The following is a 26,213-nucleotide window of genomic DNA, read 5'->3' as shown; positions in this document are numbered from 1 at the left end:
ATTTTGCTCTTTTCAATGTGATAGCGGGCGAGAAACACGTTTGTCGCCCTAGTGCTGCAATGAGAGGGCGGGAAACACAAGTTTATCAGTAGTTACTAAGAGGGCCGCAAACAGTCACTTTGCGCCACAAATACAGGGCGAGTATGAGGTCATTCCGATAGGGGGAGGCCGAAAAAAATATATAAAATGAATAAAAATTAAATTGAAATCCAGCTTAATTAAAAAAAATAATGGTAAATTATATTTTGATTTAGACGTACGAAATAAATAAAGAACATCTTTATTATATATGTTAAATCAAAGTATAAATAAGCATTTTTTTTTTAAATTTAAATTTGATTTATTTATTATTAATTTATATTCATTTTATATATTTTTTTTGTTTGTTGTTCAGTACAATCGATACGTAATTTTTGAGTTAAAATAAATGCAATATTCATTGTTAATTAATAATTGAAAAAAAAACTAATAAAGTACTCATACGTTATAAAAGAATAAAAAAGAAGAAAAAAATATTTTATATGCATATATTACAAGAATGTATATATTTAAAAATATTGTATTGATAATAAAAAATGATCATACAGTTGCTGAAGCAACTGTGCCTTCCCTGCAGGGGGAATTTTGATTTCTTCTTAATATATATATCGAATATATATCGAAATTCGTGACTACAAATTTATTTCATTCTCTATCGTTACAATGATTATTGTTACAACTAAAATTTATTTAATTTTCATTCATTTTGCTTGTTCCTTCTAATGGGTCATCTCCATGTCCAGAATCGCTTTCTTCTAACCTTTTAAACTCTCCGTTTTTATTCATTTTGTTGTACTATGATTTTAGCCTGTCAATGTTAAATATTTATTACAAAATTGTCGAGTTCGATTGTATTTATTTTATTTACTTTTTTCTCTCGGTTGAATCAAGATTTAACATTTTAGTTGTTGCTGAAGTCGTCGTTATATTTTTAATTTTTTTATATTCATTTATTTTCAATTCCTTTGATGCGATTACATCACCCTTTTTTCCCTAGAAATTTTCTGCCTCTTCATTCCATAAAGTTAGTCCAATCTAAAATATATTTCCTTTGGTAAATTCATTATCTTTTTTTAGTTTAATCAAACTTTTTTCATTTAAATTTTATTTTACTTCATAATCACTGTCGTCTTCTAATGTTATTGTTCTTTATTTTAATAACCGTACTGACATTGCATATATAAATTCCACTTTATTTATTGCTATTATGATTGCGATGATATGTAAATAATGTCATTCTTATTGCATGAATAGTTTTCTTTTTTTTTTTTTTTTTTTTCGCTAAAATTATTTTGCCTGCAAATGATTTAATTGGTAGATGTACAACTTCTTGTATTTTTTTAATCTCGAAATTAATTTTTGGTATATTTTCATTTTCCTCATCGTCATCGAATTTTATATTAGCTTCTACTGGTATCATTATTTCTTTATTATTTATTGATGGGTATTGTTCATTAATTTTTCTCACTAATCCTCCAGTGATCGTATTTTTTTTTTTAACTTAAATATTTAATAATTTATCATGTTAATAATTTTTTTTTAAATCTTTTTGTTGAAAAATCTTGTTGTTAAATATGATTTTTCCATAATATTCTGCTATACTTTTCTTTTTTGTTTACTCATATTTTACTCATATTATTTTCCTATAATTATCGTATTTTTCTTTATATTCAGTGATTTTTCTATATTTTCGTTTATTCGTTTATATATTCTTTATTTTTCTATATTTTTCTTCATTTTCCATATTCATCTTGTTTAAATTAATTAAGGGACTTAGAAAATTTTCGGGGGGGAGAGGGGGCATAATTGATATGTTCCCTTATTTATCGTTTTGTTCTTTATATTCAGTCACTTTTCTATCTTTTCCTTTATATTTACCGATTTTTCTTTGATATTTTTCTATATTCTCCTTTATATTTACTGATATTTTCCCATATTTATCGTTTTTTTCTTTATATTCAGACACTTTCCTATATTCTCCTTTATATTTACTGAGATTTTCCCATATTTATCGTTTTTTTCTTTATATTCAGTCACTTTTCTATATTTTTCTTTATATTTACTGATATTTTCCCATATTTATCATTTTTTTCTTCATATTCGGTCATTTTTCTATATTTTCCTTTATATTTACCGATTTTTCTTTGATATTTTCCTATATTCTCTTTTATATTTACTGATATTTTCCCATATTTATCGTTTTTCTCTTTATATTCAGTCACTTTCCTTTATTAGGGAATTTTAATTTCCTATTGTTTTCGCTTTTCTTCTGGACCCCCCCCCCCCCCAACCATGGTAGACACCACCCCTGAAAATTTTCTAAGTCCCTTAATCTTAACCAATACGATATATATGGAAAATATAAAGAAAAATATAGAAAACTCACTGAATATAAAGAAAAAAAAGATAAATATGGAAAAATATCAGTAAATATAAAGGAGAATATAGGAAAATATCAAAGAAAAATCGGTAAATATAAAGGAAAATATAGAAAAGTGACTGAATATAAAGAAAAAAACGATAAATATGGGAAAATATCAGTAAATATAAAAGAGAATATAGGAAAGTGACTGAATATAAAGAAAAAAACGATAAATATGGGAAAATATCAGTAAATATAAAGGAGAATATAGGAAAATATCAAAGAAAAATCGGTAAATATAAAGAAATAGATAGAAAAGTGACTGAATATAAAGAACAAAACGATAAATAAGGGAACATATCAATTATTCCCCCACCATCCCCGAAAATTTTCTAAGTCCCTTAATTAATTTAAACAAGATGAATATGGAAAATGAAGAAAAATATAGAAAAATAAAGAATATATAAACGAATAAACGAAAATATAGAAAAATCACTGAATATAAAGAAAAATACGATAATTATAGGAAAATATTAGGAAAATATGAGTAAACAAAAAAGAAAAGTATAGCAGAATATCATGGAAAAATCATATTTAACAACAAGATTTTTCAACAAAAAGATGTAAAAAAAAATAATTAACATGATAAATTATTAAATATTCAAGTTAAACATAATATATACGATCACTGGAGGATTAGTGAGAAAAATTAATGAACAATACCCATCAATAATAATAATAATAAAGAAATAATGATACCAGTAGAAGCTAATATAAAATTCGATGACGATGAGGAAAATGAAAATATACCAAAAATTAATTTCGAGATTAAAAAAATACAAGAAATTGTACATCTACCAATTAAATCATTTGCAGGCAAAATAATTTTAGCCAAAAAAAAAAAAAAGAAAACTATTCAATAATAATAATGACATTATTTAGATATCATCGCAATCATAATAGCAATAAATAAAATGGAATTTATATATGCAATGTCAGTACGGTTATCAAAATAAAGAACAATAACATTAGAAGACGACAGTGATTATGAAGTAAAATAAAATTTAAATGAAAAAAAGTTTGATTAAACTAAACAAAGATAGTAATTTTACCAAAGGAAATATATTTTAGATTGGACTAACTTTATGGAATGAAGAGGCAGAAAATTTCTAGGGAAAAAAGGGTGATGTGATAGCATCAAAGGAATTGAAAATAAATGAATATAAAAAAATTAAAAATATAACGACGACTTCAGCAACAACTAAAACGTTAAATCCTGATTCAACCGAGAGAAAAAAGTAAATAAAATAAATACAATCGAACTCGACAATTTCGTAATAAATATTTAACATTGACAGGCTAAAATCATAGTACAACGAAATGAATAAAAACGGAGAGTTTAAAAGGTTAGAAGAAAGTGATTCTGGACATGGAGATGACCCATTAGAAGGAACAAGCAAAATGAATGAAAATTAAATAAATTTTAGTTGTAACAATAATCATTGTAACGATAGAGAATGAAATAAATTTGTAGTCACGAATTTCGATATATATTAAAGAAGAAATTAAAATTCCCCCCGCAGGGAAGGCACAGTTGCTTCAGCAACTGTATGATCATTTTTTTTTTTATATTTACTGATATTTTCCCATATTTATCTTTTTTTTCTTTATATTCAGTGAGTTTTCTATATTTTTCTTTATATTTTCCATATATATCGTATTGGTTAAGATTAAGGGACTTAAAAAATTTTTTGGGGGGGTGTCTACCATGGTTAGGGGGGGGGGGGGTCCAGAAGAAAAGCGAAAACAATAGGAAATCAAAATTCCCTAAAAAAAAAAGTTTACTTTTGTTCACTTTATATTTATACAGCCGATACTAGACGACACTCCGATTTTTTTTACTCGAGACGAGACCGAGACGAGGCTCGATCAAATCTCGTCTCGTCTCGTCTCGTGTGCATCTCTAATTGCGGGTGTTGCTTCTGACGTCATGGATAAAATTGAAATCTGGCTACACTGTAAAAAAATAAAGTAAAAATTGCCTGCGCTCCGTATACAATATATGGGACTGCGAGTGTGTGTGTTCGTTTGAACATGTTATACGTTGCCACATCCAATTTTTGTAAAGTTTATAATTAATTACCCATTAATTGACCGATCAAAATATGCAAATTTTTCGCGCAATTAATAAAACTCGGTTTTTAGTATATATGTGATTTTTTTCAAGACTTTTTCATCATTTTTCCTATCCGAAAAAAAATTTTTGAAATCTTCATAAGAGCCAATATTAAATAATATTTCCAATAAGTAATTACAAAAAGTTCAACCGATCAACATAAGAAAATAATTATACCGTCGTGTTCAAAATAAAAAGATCTAACTGTGTACAAAATTTCAGAACATTCTCATTATGTTTCAAAAAAAAAAAGATAGTCAAGTTCCCCAAGGTGCACCTTAAGTGTTCCGTAGGATTTTTTATTTTTTTTTCTTGCTGTTTACAAAAATATTGTAAAAAAACAGTTTGTGACACTACATATCGTGAATAAAAAAAAAAAATAAACAACCGAAAAATTTGAAAAAAATATCGTAGAGTCTACAGATAAAGCGTCATCGATTAAAACATTGCCGGAATTGATCGGTCAATATTTGGAATTGGGCCATGTCCAAAAATGGGCATATAAAATCTAATAAAGCCCAAAAAGTAGAAAAAAATATCATGTCTAGAGATGCACAAGAGACGAGACCAGTCTCGCACTTTCTCGTCTCGTCTCGCGAACTCGAGACGAGACCAAGACGAGACTGACAATTTTTCAGGCGAGACGAGACCGAGACGTTACTAGCATTGGTCCGAGACTTCTCGCGAGAGTCTCGCCGTGTCATCAATAATATCAAATTTGGTTCTCTTAATTTTTTTTTTTTTTTTTGTGGTGCCTTTTTTAGTATTAAGTTCTTATACATATTGCATCTATATAATAACTATAAACAAACAAAAAAATATATAAAATGAATAAAAATTAAATTGAAATCCAGCTTAATTTAAAAAAATAATGGTAAATTATATTTTGATTTAGACGTACGAAATAAATAAAGAACATCTTCATTATATATGTTAAATCAAAGTATAAATAAGCATTTTTTTTTTAATTTAAACTTGATTTATTTATTATTAATTTATATTCATTTTATATATTTTTTTGTTTGTTGTTCAGTACAATCGATACGTAATTTTTGAGTTAAAATAAATGCAATATTCATTGTTAATTAATAATTGAAAAAAAACTAATAAAGTACTCATACGTTATAAAAGAATAAAAAAGAAAAAAAATATATTTTATATGCATATATTACAAGAATGTATATATCTCAACAAAAACAAAAAACAAGTTTTTTTTACAAAAAAAGTGTCAAGTATTCGAAATTGTCACTAATTGTGTGAATATTAATTAAGATGTGATACCAGAAAGACAAGAAAGAAATATATTTTTGACGTTGTAATTAAGTCTGAATAATTGAAAAAAAAAAATTTTAAACTTGACCCCACCTGATGTAAAATATATGTTTTTTTGCTTTGAAATTTTATTTGGGAAAAACCAGGTGGGGTCAAGTTTAAAATTTTTTTTTTTCAATAGTTCAGACTTAATTACAACGTCAAAAATATATTTCTTTCTTGTCTTTCTGGTATCGCATCTTAATTAATATACACACAATTAGTGACAATTTCGAATTCTTGACACTTTTTTTGTAAAAAAAACTTGTTTTTTGTTTTTGTTGAGATATCACATCTTTTTGTAGAGTAAACAATTTATTTATGCTGTCAAATTAGTTTAGAGGTTATGTCATGCATACAAACAAATAATAACATACTGCAGTGCAGCCAAAATATAAACACTAAAAAAAGAGAAAAGAAGTAATTGTAAAGTTTTACCAACTGAACGGAAGAAATCTGGTCCATTTGATAAAAACGCAAAGACCGTAAATATCAATTATGCTTTAAATATATATTACCGCAATGAAAAAATCTGATTTTTTTTTAAAAAAAAAGCTTGACATCGATTTATGGGATCATTACCAAACCTCAACATCCTCATTGAACTCTATCATATTTTAATTAAATTTCTAAAAGATTTGAGACGGAAGGGGACAAAATATTTGATGTATAATAAGGCACGGTACTAGTAGTTAATCTCATCTCACACATATTCTCATCGACACATATATATTTCTTTCTCATACTTGACTCGAGGCACTACCGTGCCTCTTGATTTAAAAATGTTGTATTGATAATAAAAAAAAAAGTTTACTTTTGTTCACTTCATATTTATACAGCCGAGATTAGACGAGACTCCGATTTTTTTTACTCGAGACGAGACCGAGACGAGACTTTGATTTTTTCAGCCGAGACGATACCAAGACGAGACTGTTGTTTTGGTCATTTTTCGAGACTCGTCTCGTGTGCATCTCTAATCATGTCTGTTTTTGGAAAAAAAAAAAAACCTAAATTTTTTTTAACATCGACTAATTCGGTTCAGCGGTTCAAAAAATATTGCAAAAAAACAGTTTGTGACACTACATATCGTTGAATAAAAAAAAAAAAATAAACAACCGAAAAATTTGAAATAAATATCGTAGAGTCTACAGTAGTGGTCTTCGATTTTTGCCGATGTATCGACAAGCCGATTTTAAATCGGAAAGTATCGAGTACTTTTACTCGATACTTTTTTTGGGCCGATGTATCGATTCTCGATACTTTTTTTCAAGAATCGGAAAAAAAAATCGGGTGTACTGAACCAAGAAAAAATATGAAATTACTTGGTTAATTTTTTTTATTTTGGATTTTTTTTTCTATTTTTATTTGTTTGTAAACTATGGTTCTATTATATTAGAAAAAAAAAATAGTGTTTTTACCATTTTTCACTAAAGTGATGATTTCTTTACCTACCGAGTAACGTATGACCTACCGTGAAATGGAATTTTTTTCAATTCAATAAACAAATCAATAAATAATTATATAAATAAATAAAATCATTTTTTTTTTTTTTTAAATTTTCTGAATTTTCTCATGAATATATAGTTAAAAAAAATAAAAATATTATAATCAGATGATAATTCATTCAAAAAAAAAAAAAAAAGTACTCGATACTTAAGTATCGAGTACTATTTTTGGCCGATGCATCGATTTTCCGATTCTTAAAAAAAAAAGTATCGATACTCCGATTCCGATACTTATTTCAAGAATCGAAGACCACTAGTCTACAGACGAAGCGTCGTCTATTAAAATATTGCTGGAATTGATCGGTCAATATTTGGAATTGGGCGATGTCCAAAAATGGGCATATTAAATCTAATAAGGCCCCAAAATTAGAAATAAATATGACGATTGCTTTTGGCCAAAAAAAATAAAGAAAATGAGCATCTCACAAGCCAATTCGTTTCAGGACTTCACGTTTTATCTCGAAATAACAAAAAGTCACAGAAAAGCGAAAACATAAGTGTCCTACGGAACACTAAAAAAGAGGCTTAACTGCATAACCTCCTTCAGAATAACACCAGTTATTCTCTTGGATATATCCGGTATATATCCAAATGGCTTATATCCGGGATATATATTTTTTCGTGGGAGCTGTTACATGACCGTTCCTTTATAGGGTTGGGTCGTATCATCAGGGAATAAATAATAATGATATGTAATTGTATTTGATGGTGTTGCGAGCTGCTGTTTTTAATAAATTTTTTCATTCGACAATTCTCCATTAATAATTCATCACTACATGTAATTAAATTGAATTATAATTATATGTAACCTAAAAAAAATTTGCAGAAAAAATTGAAGTAAAATTGTTTGTAAATATTCTTGTTTATTAATTTGGTTTTTTTTCTTATTTTGTGGCTTTTAGAGAACTTGCTGCATTCAAAACATCCAGTACCATTTATCGCCGACCGAAGTTTTATATTTTTTATAATTGACGTGCACACATCAGCCGCTGTAACTGCCGGTAGAATTGATGACCCTCTAAACTCAAGACTTCTTTGAGCAATTAGCTTTGGGTATTTATTCAATTTATTATTTAACAATTTAGCATTTATGCTTGTTGATATTCTAAAAAAAAAATTTTTTCAGTTAATTAAACTAAAGTAATATTAACCAAATCAAGAAAACATCGAGAGCAGCAGATATCTATAAATATGTCTCAATAAAATAACTGCAAGGGATAAGGTTACTCAGATTCAAGTGCTTCAATTACTTCTGATCAACTAGTTCTGATTTTATTTATTATTACTAATATATTTTTCTCAGAATACTTGAGAGTATATTCATGCTTATAAATAAAGGACAAATTTACCGAATGAGTTATTACATTTAAAAGTAAAATTTAATATACAGATTGTAAAAAATATATAATTGCTTTTAGCAATTTTATGTCTTTTAAAATTGACTCGTTGAAATTAACAATAAATATTTTTAGTTATGTCATTGCTTACTATTATAACGATGAATTTTTATTCTTTTCTTTTTATATTTCTATATTCTTTTCATATCCAGTAATAAAAAAGAAGTGTCAAGTAATCCATACACGGAATAATAATATTATTATTGTTGCTATTGATTCCGGCTAAGATTTACTTGCAATTATTTATTCTATGATTGATTATCAATATTTTAGTTTATTTACCCTTTTAAAATATTTATCATATGTATATAATTCAGAATATTCGTTTATTCACGATGTGATAATTAATTTTCACAACACTGAGTTTTTATCAGCAACATTCTTAAGAATCCAAGGTACAAATTTCGAAATTCGTGTACAGACTCCTGGTAATGATGCAGCTCCACAGCCTGTGATGAAAATTTTAAATAATATTAATGATTTTTCGAATTTTTTCTTTACGTAATAATATCGAAATTTATACGAACCTATTCCCCAGGAGATAATTCCAGCGAGGAAATACCGACCATCCTTTCCACGAACCTGAAGAGGACCACCTGAGTCTCCCTAATTAAATTATTAAGTATAACAATTATAGTCCTAAATTTCCGTATAAAAATACTGTAAAAAAAAGACAGACCTGGCATGAATCCTGTCCTCCATTTTCATATCCAGCACACAAAAAAATATCTGGAATGAATTCGTGTCTTCCTGCCCTCAAAAACATGGATTTACATACATCATTACTCACAATGGGCACAGACACCTATAATAGATAAAAATGGAATTAAAAAAAAAAAAAAACGAATATTTCCTACAATTCTGAGTAATCATTATTGAGTAGATAGAGATTTTACTTACTTCTTGAAGTACTGACGGCAGTGTACCGCCCTCACTTAGTCTTCCCCATCCAGTAACTGTTGCATTTTCACCAATAAGAAGATCATCAGTTGCTGGTAAACATATTGGCGATATGTGTGGTGCAAAAACAAGTGAACTTTCAAGTCTTACAAGCGCAAGATCATACTCATAAGTGAAGAAATTGTATTTGGGATGAACAACCTTTTTAGCGATACCTCTTTCTATGTAAGGTAAGCGTTCTTGAACAGATGAGAAATCGTAATCACCAACCCGGATTCTAATCTGTGAGGTTAGCAAGCTAAAGACATAAACAGATTAAATTACAAAAATGACATAAAGAGAAATTGAATAGTTTAGAAAGCGCAAAACTATAATTCTTTAGTTTCAATAGTTAAAGAAAAAAACATCTGTTGGAAATTCGGTTATTGACAAAACAATTACTTACTCGTCAACACAGTGTCCAGCAGTTGCAATCCAATTTTCGTTTAAAACAGCACCACCACATCTGTGAGTACTTGAGAAACCAAAAAATGATGTTCTACGTACTGAGACTTGCCATGGCCATCTTCCAAAAGGTGCATCTTTGCCACCAACAATTCTCGTTTCTGGTCGAGGGAACAGTGGTGGTACACCACATTGAGTTGATTTTTTACCATCATCATTACCAATAACTGCTGAAACAGTTGGCACTGAGCCTAACAAACTTTTTTTTGTTGTCGATGGTGGTATTTCAGTTGTGGTTGTTGTCGTCGTTGTCGGAGACAATGTTGTTGATGTACTTGTTGTTGTGGTTTTTTTTGGTGTTGATTGTGATATTTTTGTTGTTGATGTGCTTAATGCAATTGATGTTTCATGACTCGGTTGAATAAGTGTTTCAGGGTAATCTGTTGTTGTGGTGACTCTTGGTGGTTGGGGTTTTCGTTTTCGAGTAGGTTTTAGTTTTGATGATGAGCCAATATCCGAAGAAGTTATGTAATGACTTGACGAGCCAAAAGGTTTAGCATAATCTATCGGTTTTTTCTGTTTAATAAAAAGGAAATTCTCAGATAAGTTTCTCAATTCAAAATAAATTTACATCATTAGTATAATAGAGTGAATACAAAAATGCCAAATTTACTTTTTGTTGTTGATGATTTACATTTTGACTCGGTCGATGCTTGTCAGAAAGTTCATTGGTCGTTTCACCATCGTTATCCTTACGATCATCGTCATTTATCAATGGACGTTTATCAGTTGTTTGTATCCACGTTTTATCATCCCAGTTCGGATGAGCTGTGTAATCAGGACGATGAGAAACTGGCAACGTCGACAAATGACTTGGATACTTATGTTTGGTAATAAATGCAGGTTCTGTTGTCACTCGCCAATGAATTGTTTGACTTGTACTTGTTTCTGTCGTAGTACTGATGTCAAAGATTATCATAGGCCATTTCCACAAAACAGGAAAAATCATTTTAAAAAAATTACATTTACAAAACAGACATATTTTATTAAAATTATTAATTATACCCATGAATTGAAATAATCTAAAAATAAAGTGAAGTTTTTCCTATAGTTATTTACCTTGTGTTGTGACTGTCCGGCTTTATTGTTGTCCATAATTTATTTGGCTTTTGGGACAAATCATGAGGCTTTGATATAAAATTTGGTCTAGTTTTGGTTGGTGATAAATAAGATGAATCTGGTCTATAAGTTGGTTTTTTTGTGATTGAATATGACCCAATCGATGAAGTACTTGTTGAAAACCAGGATATTGGTGGTTTCTCCGTTCGTATCAAATTTAAGCTAGCTGCTGCTATTTGATCACTATTAGTTTCCTGCTAACAAAAGTCGAATCATAATCATAGAAATAAAATTAATGATTTTTATAAATTGCTGAATTAAAAAAACCTACCTTAACAATGATGTTATCTTCTTCTTTTTCAGTAGAGTTTTGAAAATTTAATGGTTTTGATAGTAGTGTTGGTGATGTTGACAATACAGGTGACGGTGTTTTAGTAATTATAACGGTTGTTTTATCAGGTGACACCTCATGATGATAACTATTATTTGTTCGGAGTCGTTGGTTTGTATCGTCCTCTTCTACCATTTGATTTTTACCATCGTCTGGTAATCGTGCTGGCGATAATTGTAATTCATACGAACTTGGCCTCTTCGGACGACTAGTATAAATCGCGTGAATCGGTCTCGGCCTAATTGTCACCTCTTCATTTGTTTTATTATTTATTTTAACGGTTGTAATAATATCAAGTGTTGTATCAGACAATCCCAATGCTAAATCAGTCGTGACACTATCCTCCCAATTTATTGTCGGTATTATAGTTGTGGTAGTTGTCGTGGTTGTTGTTGTTGTTATTATTGGTGTTATTGTTGTTTTCGTATCTTTTTTTGCACAACAACTACCAAACATAAATGTGTCAACGCATACACCTACGTGTATTCCTTCGGATTTTATACACTCCCAAACGAACATACATGTACCCTGTTGACTGTTTCCACTTCCTGGAGTACCTGGTATTCGACATGGTTTTGGACTGATTTTGTAGCCTAAAAAAAAAAAAAAAGCATTCATGGATCAAACAAAATGATTTATTCTATCTTTAAAACAGTCTTAACGCAACGTGTCTTTTACGGTATTAATTGAGCTCGGTTTTAAACTGATGTAAAACAGTTTTATTCTTTCAACTCAAAACTTTTAAAAAGAATATGTACATAACAGTTTTCTTATGGTTTACACTGTGGTTTTGTGAGTACCTAATGATTTAGAAAACAGTTTATTCTTCGTGGTTTCAATAAAAACATATGATAATATTTAAGAAATAGAATCTTAGTTACTTTTCCATTATAAAGATCACTTGTTAAGATATTAATAAAAAATAAGCGTGATTTGCTCCACTAATGGTTTAATTAATTGAAAAGTTACTACTTTTGTTATCCTTTCACTAAACCAACTGCAAAATATAAATAGAGATCACTTGATTTCGGTTCAACTGTAGTTTCTCGCACAAAAACAAGAAACCTTTTCAAGTCAACGAATGGGTATGGTGAATTGGCTTGATGATTAATCTAGGGATAAAATATGTATGTAGTTTGGCTGATTTTGAAATCTAAACCACCTTCAGTTTCGAATTTATAACGCTTTATTAAGCTATCCATTAACATCAAAAGCGGATCGACATAAAAACGATATACTGTAGAGTGACGTCTTTTATCGGTATAATTTAATGTTGATGGTTAACTTGATTTTAATATATATATATCGGCGTATGCTCTTTTTAGATTAATCCCGCTATTATGTGTCAGTAAATAAATTTTATCTCGGTTAGTAGTCACAAAGTCATCGCATTCGGTATGAAAGAAAGATACACTTTTATTCGCTGAAGAACACAATAAATTAATAAATATAGTCATAAATATTTTTTAATAATTATAAATATAAATGAATATAGTTGTTTTTATGAAAAACTAATAGAATCCTCATTGAAATTTTTAATTATCAAATTAAATTATACGATACAGAAAAAAATATTTTTGATATAAAATGTGTTTTGTTTTTCGGTATAATGTTGTCGTCTGTTGATAATGAAAAATTATTGTATACAAAATTTGATTATTTTTTCAAATCTTCCCAGGTAGAAATTAATGTCAATTTAATGTCAATTGATGTCTCTGAAGTCTAAAATTGACGTCAAACTGACATTAGTTTCTACCTGGGTTTACTATAATAAAATAATAAAATAAAGGGTGAAAATGTTTAATAAAACTATGTACTCACTGTGACCTCGATTTAATGTGCTTAGAGACCTGGCGACGGTCGACCACCAGATTATCGTGGCCACGTAACCGATCCAATGCATTCTGGTTCCTGTAATTAATTTAATGTTGTATTATAAGATATATTTTAATTATTTCTAATCAATTTTTTCACAGAAATTGAGAGAATTTTCGAGGAATTTTCACAGTGAAATCTCGGTGAATTCCCGGGATGATAACGTCAAAACAGAATTGATTGACAACATTGCATTTTCCCGTGTATACACCAGGATATTCTCGGAATACAACTTGATAATTCTGGGGTTTGTTTTCGAAAAAAACAAACACCGGGATTAACACGAAAAATACCGATAAAATACGAGGTACCCTGACTCTCCGGAGTACCCCGGTAATTTCACGTGATACAGGCTTTCGGGGGTTTCCCGGAACATTCACGAGGTTGCCTCGTGATTTTATGGGTATTTTTCGTGTTATTGACGGTGAGATGATCTCGGGGTTCACACAGATAAACATCGAGGTTTTTGTCCTTGACGGGAACCACCGTGAATATCACAGTAAAAACATCAGATATTTACGTTGTAGCCAACGTGTTCCGGTGACGCGGGGTGACTCCGTGAAAATACCGCAAAAATTCTCTCAATCTGCTATATATATACATATACGAGAATGACCGTCGAGCAACTGGACAATGACGCCTTCGCTTTTATAAATGGTAAAAAAAAAACGTGTAAAGATCAGACATCAATGAAAGGGCAAGTACTTCAAAAAAAAATTAATTATTATTACTTGACAAATTAATATAGCAAAATATTTTTCAAAAATAATCGAGTAAAATAAAAATAAACCGAAAGGATTATAATACTCAATTATCAAAGTTGCAAAATGATCTTTTCAAGTATATCCGATTCAATTAATTATCTTTACGTCAATAAATTATTTAACTACTCCTATATACATTTTATAAAAACAAATCATGAGTATGCAAATACAGAAAAAAGACAATCAAACAAAAATTTCAAGGTATAACCCTAAACTGTCTTCATTGTGCTATACACAACTGCAGTGTGTAATCCATGGATTGTTGGCCGAAAACAAATAACGATCTGTGTGAAATTAGATACAACCAAAACAAAAAGTCAGCCAAAAAATAAATCTTTGCAAATTTTTTTGTTTAAATACATCTAGCTAATTATGGATTTTTCTTAAACGATGGCCGTGGTTCGTATAGTTTTTTAATCAAAATTAGTGCAATAAATTTTTTTTTTCTTCAATTCCGTTTTAAACTATTGTCATAATAGTTTTTAATATATAAATTCAATTAAAAAGTATATTTGTTACATTGTAAAAAATATTATAAACAAGCGATGAAATTTGTTTTGAAATAATGAAAGAAGTATAATAATGCTACGAATAACCTTGACTTTCAGCTATCAAAGCATTTACAAAAAAAGTATAAGTGGATAACAAGCTGATAGAAGTGAAGAAAATTAAGGTGCATTTAAAAAAAAACCAAAATTTTTTTTCACCAGCATCTTTAATTGCTCTCCCGGAAGTAATATAAAATATTCTCACTTCCCTTTTTATGCGTTATTTTCGTTATTCATTTTTTTATTTTCGGTTTACCCACTCTCATTGCTTCTGGATAGTTAATACGTATGGCATTACGAACGCAACGAAGTTTTACGGGCGCGGTTTGTTGGAGAAATGTAACGGGAACATACACGTTGGGTCTGCATGCGTGCAGATCTCGGTACAAGTTGCGTTAATGCAATTGCCAATTTAAATAATAGCCAACATATTTTCATAATTTTTGAATAAATTTAATTAAGAAAAAAATAATAATATCATTGAAAACAATGGAATTTAAAAAAAAAAAAAAAAATTTCAAAAGTAATGACTTCATTAATTAAATTCATTCAACTATTGATTTTTTTATTTTAACTTTTTTTTAACTCTCAAAAATCAAAATTCAGAATCTATATGTGAGCCAACGTCTTATTTGAATTTTAAATGAGTTTCGATATGGAAAGGCTTTTGTAAATGCATTTGGCAAAATTGAAAGTTAAATAAGTAGAATTTTTTTTTTTTATATACATTTTGTATACCATGGTTACTGAACGATTAGTATATTGTTGGAAACTGTTTCCACGTGGTGTTGTGATGATTTTTAATTTTTTCAGTAGAAAATAGAGAAAACAATTGTTTTTATTTGACCTTCAAGTTTACTAATTTAGATTTTCTTTCATTCACTATCACGATGAGAATTATGTTAATGCAGAATTATATTTGTATATATTTATAAGAGAAAAGAACTGGGACGGCGGCAGGTCCTATTTATTCATTCTCATCGTCGGTGTTCCCGATAAATTTCATCTCTTCATCTAAAAATTTATTTTATTTTATTTACCACACAATATCCGCTTCGAGTTCTAAGTAAAAAATAAAAGTGTATAGTGTTTTTTTTTTATTATTTGGAAGTGGTTGTCAAGGCAGAAAAAAAAAAAGTGAAATTCGGCAGAAGATACCTCACAACTCCCATTAAAAAGATTGTAAGTTCCCTTCAATTCCGAGAATTTCAAGGTTCCATTCCATCATTAACATCTTCATTACTATCGTCATTAAAAGGACATGTTTTTGATTTTTTTCGATTCAAAATTATTTTTATCACTCAATCATACACTACCTACCCCATATGCGTGTCCCAGGGTTTACTTCAGTATGATCGTTTCATTTTTCGAAGCAAACATTTATATATAAAAAAAAAAACTTATAAGGTTGAAAAATAAAAAAGACAAAAAAAAAAATATATATTAATATGAAAACTGTAAATTATGCCGGCACCTTATTGTAAATAATTATTGATTTATTCACACACTTGCACTAGGATAATTCACACGAAGAATCACTGTTAAATCACACGACACATTCATTATTGTTGTAAAATTATATTAATATATTTTTTTTTTAATTTATAATTATCACAGTAATTTTACTGATAAAATAATAATGCTTTTATGTGATAAGAAGTGTGAAATATAATAATTTGAATCTAAGTTCTTGCTTTCCCGATCGGCATAACACCACTGAAGGTACTGACCAGAGAATGAGAGAGGCGAATTACTGTGTTGCTTGGCCACAGTGTCTTCTACCACTACCTTAAACCCACTCGTTTGCCTCTTTCACATCTTAATGATTGTATGGATCGACGAGGGGAATCAAAAAGAAAAAGACGCACATATAGTCAATGTCAAAACACAGACAAAAGCAACTATACTGTAACCGATGGATGATCTGACACCTTGCATCCCCCTCCCCCTCTCTTTATCGCCATCTCTTTATTCTCGTTATCTTTGCATTCAATTATTATTATTTCAAATCACAAATAACAATAAATTGATTCTCGTTAAACTTCTGTAAACAGTAGACCAATTGATTTGAATTATTTTATAAATGTAGCTAATTTTCTCATTCTGATAGACTATTATTTATATACATATTTGTATAGCTATATTATCTTCAACTTTTATGATATTCACGAAAAACATAACAAGGTAATCGAAAATATATTGTTGGTTTATCCAATACAACAACAAACAAAGTTTTTTACTAGTTTTAAATGCCAAATGACTAACAAAGCCAGCAATAAGTTTTTAAATATCAATTAAATAGTCACAGATTATATTATGTAAATGATAACCCGAGATCAAATTTTGTCTCTGAAAACAGCCTCTGAAAACTCTGCAGCCTCTAACCACTGTCTCTAAAGTGGCCAAATTAGAGATAGTTCAGAGGCTGCCTCTCGATCAGAGACAATAGCTTCTGAAAAATTCTAAAATATTATCTGCGTGATATAGAGATGATTGCCTCTGTAATCGAGTCTCTATTTTAGATTCAATCCTGGCCAGTGGTCACTTTGTTAGACTATATAAAAAGGATAACTATTTATAGTTAAGCATTATGCTTGGTCTATAACTGACTATTAAATATTATTATAAATTGAAAATAGTATATTATATAACTAGTACGTGAAGTAGGTGATTCTTGTACAATTTTAAAGGTGTCAATACGAGTCACCAGAAGTTGAGAACGAGACGAAGGCTTTTGAAAAAACGAACAAATTGATTAGTGTATCGTATCCTTTCAGAAATATATATCCATTTTCATGAAAAAATATAATATTTTATTGTCTAATAGAAAAAAGTTATTTTTATTGTTGAATGAAAACAAATGAATAAAAAATTTTTAAGGTTTGGTTTGATAAACGTCATGATAATTGTCGAAATGACTGCATTTCAGTTAATGGCTGCGTTTTTCAAGATTCATTAGATTAGTATACGCTTCATGGAAGATAATATCTTTGCAACAACTCAACTCCACAATAAGTATCTCAAAGATCTCAATAAGCGTGCAATTAAATTTAAATTAAAAAAAAACAAACGAATATACTTTTGTGTTGATTTAGAACATGATACTAATTTCAAGTTGATTAAGTATTCCAAGCGATTAACACTTCAGCATAGTCACAAGATATTTTATTGTGAAAGTTTCAAGAAATTGAAAAACATACAAAACAACTAATGAAAATAGAAAATAATATAAATTTTAATAATTAAACAATCACAAAAATATATGTATTAACAACAAAAAATGTCAACATCCTCAACTTGGAGAAAGTCAGTGGAGAAGGTTTCAACAATTTTTTTTTTTTTAATATAAACATGCATTATAATATTGGCACTCGTGAATGGAAATCCATTTTTTTTAGCACACATTTCTGTATAAATAATAAAAATTATAAAAGTTATTTGATAGTTTAAACGAAATAAATAAGTTAACCGCAAGGGAATAAACCGATAAAAATTAATTATAAAAAAAAACCATTCCACATATTGTCTTGTCAGACAAAAATTAAATAAAAAAAAAAGCATTAAAAACTAATTACATTACTCATGATATTTGACGACCATTAAAGTTCTACTGTTATAAGCACGACGGATTTCCGACTTTCTTCACGCACACCAACATAAATTAGTGAAAGCCACAAGACCCTATTTCCCATTGTTTCAGACAGCCTCAAACAACAACAACAACCACCACTGTTATTGTTATTATTATTATTATTATTATTATTATTATTATTATTATTATTATTATTATTATTATTATTATTATTATTATTATTATTATTATTATTATTATTATTATTATTATTATTATTATTATTATTATTATTATTATTATTATTATTATTATTATTATTATTATTATTATTATTATTATTATTATTATTATTATTATTATTATTATTATTATTATTGTTATTATTATTATTATTATTATTATTATTATTATTATTATTATTATTATTATTATTATTATTATTATTATTATTATTATTATTATTATTATTATTATTATTATTATTATTATTATTATTATTATTATTATTATTATTATTATTATTATTATTATTATTATTATTATTATTATTATTATTATTATTATTATTATTATTATTATTATTATTATTATTATTATTATTATTATTATTATTATTATTATTATTATTATTATTATTATTATTATTATTATTATTATTATTATTATTATTATTATTATTATTATTATTATTATTATTATTATTATTATTATTATTATTATTATTATTATTATTATTATTATTATTATTATTATTATTATTATTATAAAAATACAGAATATTTAAATAAGCGACACCTGTCGCTTCTTTTGTTATCTATATATACTATATATTATTCTGAGACATGTAATCCATTTAAATCGTATACTGCTGCTTAGGTCAATATTGTCACTGTGAAACTATATTACGATTAACACACAAAAGATATTAAAAATTAAAAAAAAAAAAAAACTTCAGACATGTGTGAAACTTTGCTATGTATTTTCTTTTAATTTTGATATTTGGTTTCTTTTCTCTTCCAATTTATTCTTCAAAGTAGGTCACTTATATGTTTCTGAATTCTCTCTAATGCACAATATTATGGTTATTCATTTGATACAAACTGTCTGTCTCTACACGTATCTTCATATAATTACTCACATACTGCCGCAAGTATACACCGAATAGGTTACATGCAACTGACATTTTATTATCATATTGAAACTTTGAAGCTAACTAAATATACATTTATAATTATAGTGTATTATTAATTTTATTGTTTGGATGAATCAATTTCAACAGAACAGATCACAGCCATTTTCATCGTTGTCAGTAATATTATTTTTTTTACTTTCTATAATAATGTTAAATAAATTTTTCAATTATTAAAAGTTTCCTTCTCTTGAGTACAATTATTATAATAATTTTTTATCGTCAACATCAAAATCCTTCTTCATTTATTATTACAGGCAAAAGAAAAGGTAATTTTTTCGTTTTTTTTTCATCATTTCATACACCGCTATAGAACGTGTAATCAAATTAACTATAATGAATGATATGACAGAAAAAAATAGAAATGTTATTCTTTATAAAAATTCACTCTCTGTTAATTTTCGGTGAAAAAATAATTCATAGACTTGAAGGTCACCCTCAAGGAAAACACAAAACCTTGACAACATAAAAATTATTTCTTTAATTCATCATAACGCTGTAGGAAACTTGGTAGTATACAAAAAGGGGAAAGGTAGCTTTGATGTGGGACCCAGAACCCAATTAAAAGACTTACGGCCGAACAAAGAATGTCATTCTCTCGTTCTGTTCTGGATATGCCCAAAGTCAATAAAAGCGTTCCCTATAATATATTGCGGCTTGACTTCGTTAAGATGCTGTTATAAATTTGTTATTTCATATTCTTCCCAAGTTTTTTTTTCCGTAATTCTGTTTAATATTGATGAATAGTCACGTGGCTCAAAGTGAAGATTTGTACTTCCGTTTTCTCGTTAAACATGTTTTTGTTTTTTTTTATTTTTGGAGAGTTTAAAGACACGAAAAAGTTCCTTAACCCTTTCGATACTTGAATAATGTATAAGGAAAGACTTGAAGATTTAAAGAGTAGGGATCACGAAAACGATGATAATGATGATGATGATGGGTGAGATGAGTTCCCTGCATCGAGATGCCTCGCATACATTAAAGTTGTTTCGAAAAGTAATCTTTCATAATTACAGGTTAAATAAAAGGGTTCGTCTCTGCATAAATGATAATATAAAAAAAAAAAAAATTTTAAATAAATATTTGGTGAATAAATAAATGATAAATAACTGACGGCCAAAATGGTTAGAAAGGATATGATTAACTGTATGACACATACTTAAAAAAATTATATTTCTACTTACGTATTATGACAGCCATATGCGAACCAGGATCTCTTTAATTAATTTTTTTATGTCCGAATTGATTGGATTTTTTTTCGTTGATTAAATGCGAAGTTGAAAGTGAAAGTTTTAATTGATACAAGTATAAAGCTCATTAAAAGATGCATTAAAACTTTTAATTGTTTTTTTTTTTTTCCAATTTAATTATGCTACTTTTCATTGAATCCAGCTAGCGGTTGAAATTTGTCGTTATTCAAGGATCAAAAAATTGAGTAAAAAAAAATTAGTTCAACGCGACAAAAAAGAATGAGTGAATGAGTAACCGAGATAAAAAGAGAGAGACCATAAAAAAAGATGGAATAAGGAAAAAAAAGTTGAAATAAAAACATTGTCCGTATAACTAGGTCATATACCTCAGTGCACTTCGATGACCATTGCTCGACGCATGCCGCACAACGCGCTGATGCATTCGGCTCGATTTCTTCTCTCGCAATTATCTTTACTCGGCGTCCAACGGGTAAGTATATAGTAGTATATCAGAAACCAGTGTGTATTTGTTGCCGAGGAAGAAAATATATGCGTTTAAAGTGGAATGTATTATATGTATAGTTCAACTATATATACAAGATATTATAATTTTTTTTTTTTTGAACTCGTTCCTGGTTCGTCAGTGGCTTCATTGCTCAATGGAATCAACTCGCGGCAGGTTACACGCGCTCACCTTCTCCGAGAGCACCCTTCTCCATTGTTTTTTTTTCTTTTTTTATTATAGGAATTTTTATTTTTGTTATTTTACTTAATTCCTTTTTCAATCTTTACAGTGGCCTAAAAATCCCCTTATATCTTCAACCTATTATATATCTTTTTTTTTCTTTATAGTCTTATTTCTTTCTTTCTTTTTCATTTCATTTATTAATGTGATCTCACGAGGTGCATTCCACGTGAATGATGCATATTTCAGAATAAAAGCAAACGCTTGATTCTTTTCATGAAAAAACAAAAAAAAGAAAAAAAAAATTCAATGAACAAGAAGTTAAGGCTCTCTAATATTTTTTAACCAGCCCACTTAAAGCACATTGTTATCCCGTCATATAAGCAACGTAAACATTTTTTAGAGCTTTTGTTTCGAGAGTTGTGTCTTGAGATAATAATTTTTCAATCTTCAGGCATTTATTTCAAAAAACTTCTTGGAGAATGAAAAAAAAGGTTATTATCATGCTTTAAAAGGTTATTATAACTATTAAAATTGGTTTTATTTTAAATGCATTTTGAGCCACTTTCAGAAATACCCTATTGTTACCAAAAACAATAAGAACAACTATAACAATAATATAATATTTTTATAATTTTGTGAACAAAATTAATGAATATACAAATAAAATGAATGTTTCATGGACAAACACAGGTTTCCGCATCACCCAAGAGGTACTGCGTATCGATGCGTTCCCATTTTTTTACATGGCGGGTTCCCCAGTAGGCCTAAACCATAATACACCAGCAATTGTTGCCTTCATTTCTTCATGTTCCCTTTTTTTTCCTTCAATTACAAGAATTGAATCTGTGGCAACACGAAGTGCGGTTTCACTTGCCGGTGTAAAATAATTTTTGATAATCGACCTTAACAAATTTAAAACATTAATAAAAGTATGTCACCGACTGAAATAAATAAATTTTAACAAAAAACAGCCTAATTATATACTTTGTCTCAAATAAGTTCAAGACGATTACCACAAAAATACCTGGAATAATAAAAAATTATTATCATATGATTACCAAATGATCTATAACATGTAAACGCTGATAATTCCATTTTTCTAATCGAATATATTTTTTTTTATAATCTACTAAGTGATTATAATGAATAATAATTTTTTAATCAAGTAAAAGTGATATAAATTTCTAATTGTTTTCCTGTTTGTATGCATTTAGTTATGGTTGATTTCTATAGTATCCTACCATTTTTTATAACTTATTGCAAATATAATAATTAAGTGAATAGTTACCCAAAATGTACTAATAGCATTTTCCTATTATGGTGAATTCACAATATCAACGATTGAATTATTTTAATTAAGTACATCAAGATGTATGCTATTGAATATTTATATGCTCGTGTAATTAACAAACATATAAATGCAGAGATAAAGATAATTCAGAGGATGCACCAGATATTTTCTAATGGTTATTTAATTAAGTAGTTATAATTAAAAAGTTACTTAAATTACTAAAATGATAAATACTTAAATTAATATACACTTAATTTTTGAACTTTTATATATATTCAATGAATGAATACTGAGTGTATGTTTATGCTCAGTTTGACACGCTCAATGTACCAGCCGACGCCTTACTTACATTTCTGGAGCAGGACAAAATCGTACTTGGCGCAGTAAACTTTCAATTTGGTGTATTTTCATTGATTTTTTTTTCCATTGATTATTCTTATCGTCACCAATTGTACATGTTACTCTGGTTCTAAATAGACTTATTGATAATTTTCAGTTTCAATTATTATGATTATTTTTGAAAACCATCACTAATGAATTTCTAAAAATATTGCAAATATGTATTATCAATAAAAGTTATCACAAAGAAATTGCTATTTTAATTTTTCAAAGATCGCAAAAAACACTTTCTTTCTTTCTTGTCCATGTCCCCGGTGGTAGCTTCTTATAATTGTTGAAGATCGTCGACGATCTTTAAAGATACATCGTTTTTTGTATAGCAATCGATTGTATTTCAAGATCATCAACGATCGTTAATGAAATTAGAAATTTCATAAAATAAAAATATATTCTGAGCTGAAACAATAATATTCAATTTTTTAATGTATCCAATTGTTTTGATAGGAAAATAAGGCTGCCTGATACTAATTTTACGCTTAAGCAAAAATAATTGTTTTATGAATTTATTTTTAATTATCAATGTAGTTAGTATAACTATTATTACTATACCGTACTGATGATTCAAAATTCAAAACTCTTGTTGGCAAGGGCTTATAAATAATATACAGGATGTATCGTAAGTCGCGAACAGTAGGTAAACTACGAGATTGTACGTGAAATTTTAAATGGTAAATGTTTTTAAATTTTGGGTCTACGACGCTTTGTGCCTGAGTTATTAACTCTCTAGTGAGAACCCTATAGTTCAAAAATAGTATTTTGTGTAACAAGGCATGCCCAAGTTACACACACTATTTTTTGCCATGAATGTTTTGAAACCGAGATTTTGATGCATGTGACATTAATAATCAATTAAATTAATAATAATAATTAATTAAATCAATATCAATAATCAATTTAATAAACAATAAAAATCAATTTAATAAATAATAATAATCAATCCAATAAATAATAATAATAATCCATTTAATTAATAATAAGAATCAGTTCAATAAATAATAATAATTAATTTAGTTTATAATAATATTCAATTGAATTGATCATAATAATCAATTCAATGAATAATAATAATAATTAATTTAGTTTATAACAATATTTAATTGAATTGATAATTATAATCAATTAATAATAACAATTCATTAAATTAAAATTTAATAATGACATTAATCAGTTGAATTCATTATAATGTGGTCTATTGACTTAGGACCAACAAACACACGTCACACAAACACATACACGGCAACAGCGTTGCCAACTCTAAAAACAGCAATATGGTATGAAGGAGGGGAAAATATGGTAAAATGGATACCATTATGGTAAAAAAGGAAATTTTTTATTGAAATAAATTAAATGAAACCATGCAATTAATTTTTTTTTTTTATTATTTATTTATTTATTCATATTTACTTATTTTTATTAATATAATTATTTATTAATAATGACATTTTTCATATTAATTTTTTTTAATTTTTATCATATGAATTTTAGTACTCTTTAATGTAAAATATATTTTTAATTAAAAAACAATGGGTGCATTCCTTTAATAAAAAATTTTTTTTCGTTTTGCAATTTTGCCCTGTAATACCGGCCAAAATTTTATAGGAAAAAGCTGTTTCGTGTAGTGGCAGTACTGGCACATGACATTATTTTTTTTGGCTTCCAATTATTAGATGGATAACTGTTCAATGTTTATATCAAACTGAAATAAATAGAAAATTGACTTGTTGTGATTGTTTGTTATTGTCACATAGCTCATACCACACATTATCGTAAACTGTAAAGGCTGGAATATTGCATAGAGAAATTTATCACTTTTGTCGTTTTTTCTGTTTCTAGTTTTTAGTCGGTATTACAGGGCGAAATTGCAAAACGAAAAAAAATTTTTTATTAAAGGAATGCACCCAATATATATTGTTTAATTTTTTTTTTAATTAAAATATTTAGTTTGTATCAGGAGACTACAACACGGCCATGCAACGGCCGATGCATGGCGAAATTTTGCCATTAATGGGCCACTCATACGCCGGGCCTGGCGCGTTACACCATTCTAATATTGGCTGCCATTATTGGCCCATTAACATTTGCCAAGATTGGCCCATTACTTGCGAAATCAATTTTTTTATAAATAAAAATAAAAAAAATATTTTTTTTTTCAATTGCATATATAGATTATCGAGTCCAACTCTGTTTTTTTTTATAATAAATGTTTTTTTTTTCCTGCCTCTCGCCGGGCGCGAACTCTCGACCGAAAACCTAAACCTACACTAAACCTATGCTTTAACTAACTGAGCCACGAGCGCGATATATATATTTCGGAAGTTTTTTGTTCACTTGTAGTAATTAAGTTCACTCGTAGACTTGGTAGACTTTTTTGAAGATGATTATTCAAATACAAATATATTTATTTATTCATTTAATTTTAATGCTCCATTGTTGAATTTTTTTTTTCTATTGTCTTGTTTTTTTTTTGTCAAAAATTAGCTGATGGTTGGTAGCCATTAATGGCCAGCCATGAATTTGCCATGAATTGGCCAATGAACGGCAGCCATTAATGGCCAGCCATGAATTTGCCATGAATTTGCCGATGAACGGTAGCCATTAATGGCCAGCCATGAATTTGCCATGAATTGGCCGATGAACAGTAGCCATTAAATGGCCAGCCATGAATTTGCCATTAATTAGCCGATGAACGGTAGCCATTAATGGCCAGCCATGAATTGACCGATGAACGTCAGCCATTAAATGGCCAGCCATGAATTGGCCGATGAACGTCAGCCATTAAATGGCCAGTCATGAATTTGCCATGAATTGGCCGATGAACGGCAGCCATTAAATGGCCAGCCATGAATTTGCCATGAATTGGCCGATGAACGGTAGCCATTAAATGGCCAGCCATGAATTTGCCATGAATTGGCCGATGAATGGTACCCATTAAATGGCCAGCCATGAATTTGCCAAGGATCGGCCAATGAACGGCAGCCATTAAATGGCCAGCAATGCATTTACCATGAATTGGCCGATGAATGGTAACCATTAAATGGCCAGCCAATTAAT

General features: G+C 28.4%; 2 protein-coding genes across 9 annotated transcripts in view; one reads left to right on the top strand and one right to left on the bottom strand.

The window, feature by feature from the left end:
- The window catches only part of LOC122848947, a 33,623-nt gene extending 24,989 nt beyond the window's left edge, over positions 1 to 8,634 (top strand). For both annotated transcript variants that reach the window (XM_044147431.1, XM_044147420.1), the window contains exons 7-8: positions 8,296 to 8,446; positions 8,520 to 8,634. In XM_044147431.1, the coding sequence (XP_044003366.1) occupies positions 8,296 to 8,432 (137 nt within the window). In that variant the 3' untranslated portion in view covers positions 8,433 to 8,446; positions 8,520 to 8,634. The remainder of the gene's footprint in view (positions 1 to 8,295; positions 8,447 to 8,519) is intronic.
- A 9-nt stretch (positions 8,635 to 8,643) lies between these two features.
- On the bottom strand, positions 8,644 to 21,241 carry LOC122848868 (serine proteinase stubble-like). 7 transcript variants are annotated; one of them, XM_044147268.1, is made up of 11 exons: positions 21,171 to 21,241; positions 20,779 to 20,810; positions 13,466 to 13,555; positions 11,585 to 12,237; positions 11,254 to 11,510; positions 10,808 to 11,093; positions 10,136 to 10,710; positions 9,691 to 9,988; positions 9,470 to 9,595; positions 9,318 to 9,396; positions 8,644 to 9,239 (listed from the first exon to the last, which is right to left on the bottom strand). In XM_044147268.1, the coding sequence occupies exons 1-11, from the start codon at positions 21,224 to 21,226 to the stop codon at positions 9,142 to 9,144; spliced, it is 2,550 nt and encodes an 849-aa protein (XP_044003203.1). In that variant the 5' UTR covers positions 21,227 to 21,241; the 3' UTR covers positions 8,644 to 9,141. The 7 variants fall into 7 exon arrangements, with proteins under 7 accessions (XP_044003203.1, XP_044003218.1, XP_044003211.1 ...); XM_044147283.1 differs by having other exon boundaries at positions 10,829 to 11,093; XM_044147276.1 differs by having other exon boundaries at positions 11,254 to 11,507.
- Between the last annotated feature and the right edge of the window lie 4,972 nt (positions 21,242 to 26,213).

The sequence above is a fragment of the Aphidius gifuensis genome, linkage group LG1 (genome assembly GCF_014905175.1).
Source record: "Aphidius gifuensis isolate YNYX2018 linkage group LG1, ASM1490517v1, whole genome shotgun sequence".
Taxonomy (NCBI): Eukaryota; Metazoa; Arthropoda; class Insecta; order Hymenoptera; family Braconidae; genus Aphidius; species Aphidius gifuensis.
This window is presented reverse-complemented; position numbering and strand designations above follow the sequence as displayed.

What these genes read in the sequence shown, in the direction of transcription:
- LOC122848868 (XM_044147268.1), bottom strand. Translation starts at nt 21,226, where the DNA reads ATGCATCAGCGCGTTGTGCGGCATGCGTCGAGCAATGGTCATCGAAGT. An exon ending in TGCCGTCAGTACTTCAAGAA is followed by an intron (nt 9,596 to 9,690) that starts GTAAGTAAAATC and finishes TATCTATTATAG; the next exon opens with GTGTCTGTGCCCATTGTGAG. An exon ending in GAGGACAGGATTCATGCCAG is followed by an intron (nt 9,397 to 9,469) that starts GTCTGTCTTTTT and finishes TAATTTAATTAG; the next exon opens with GGAGACTCAGGTGGTCCTCT.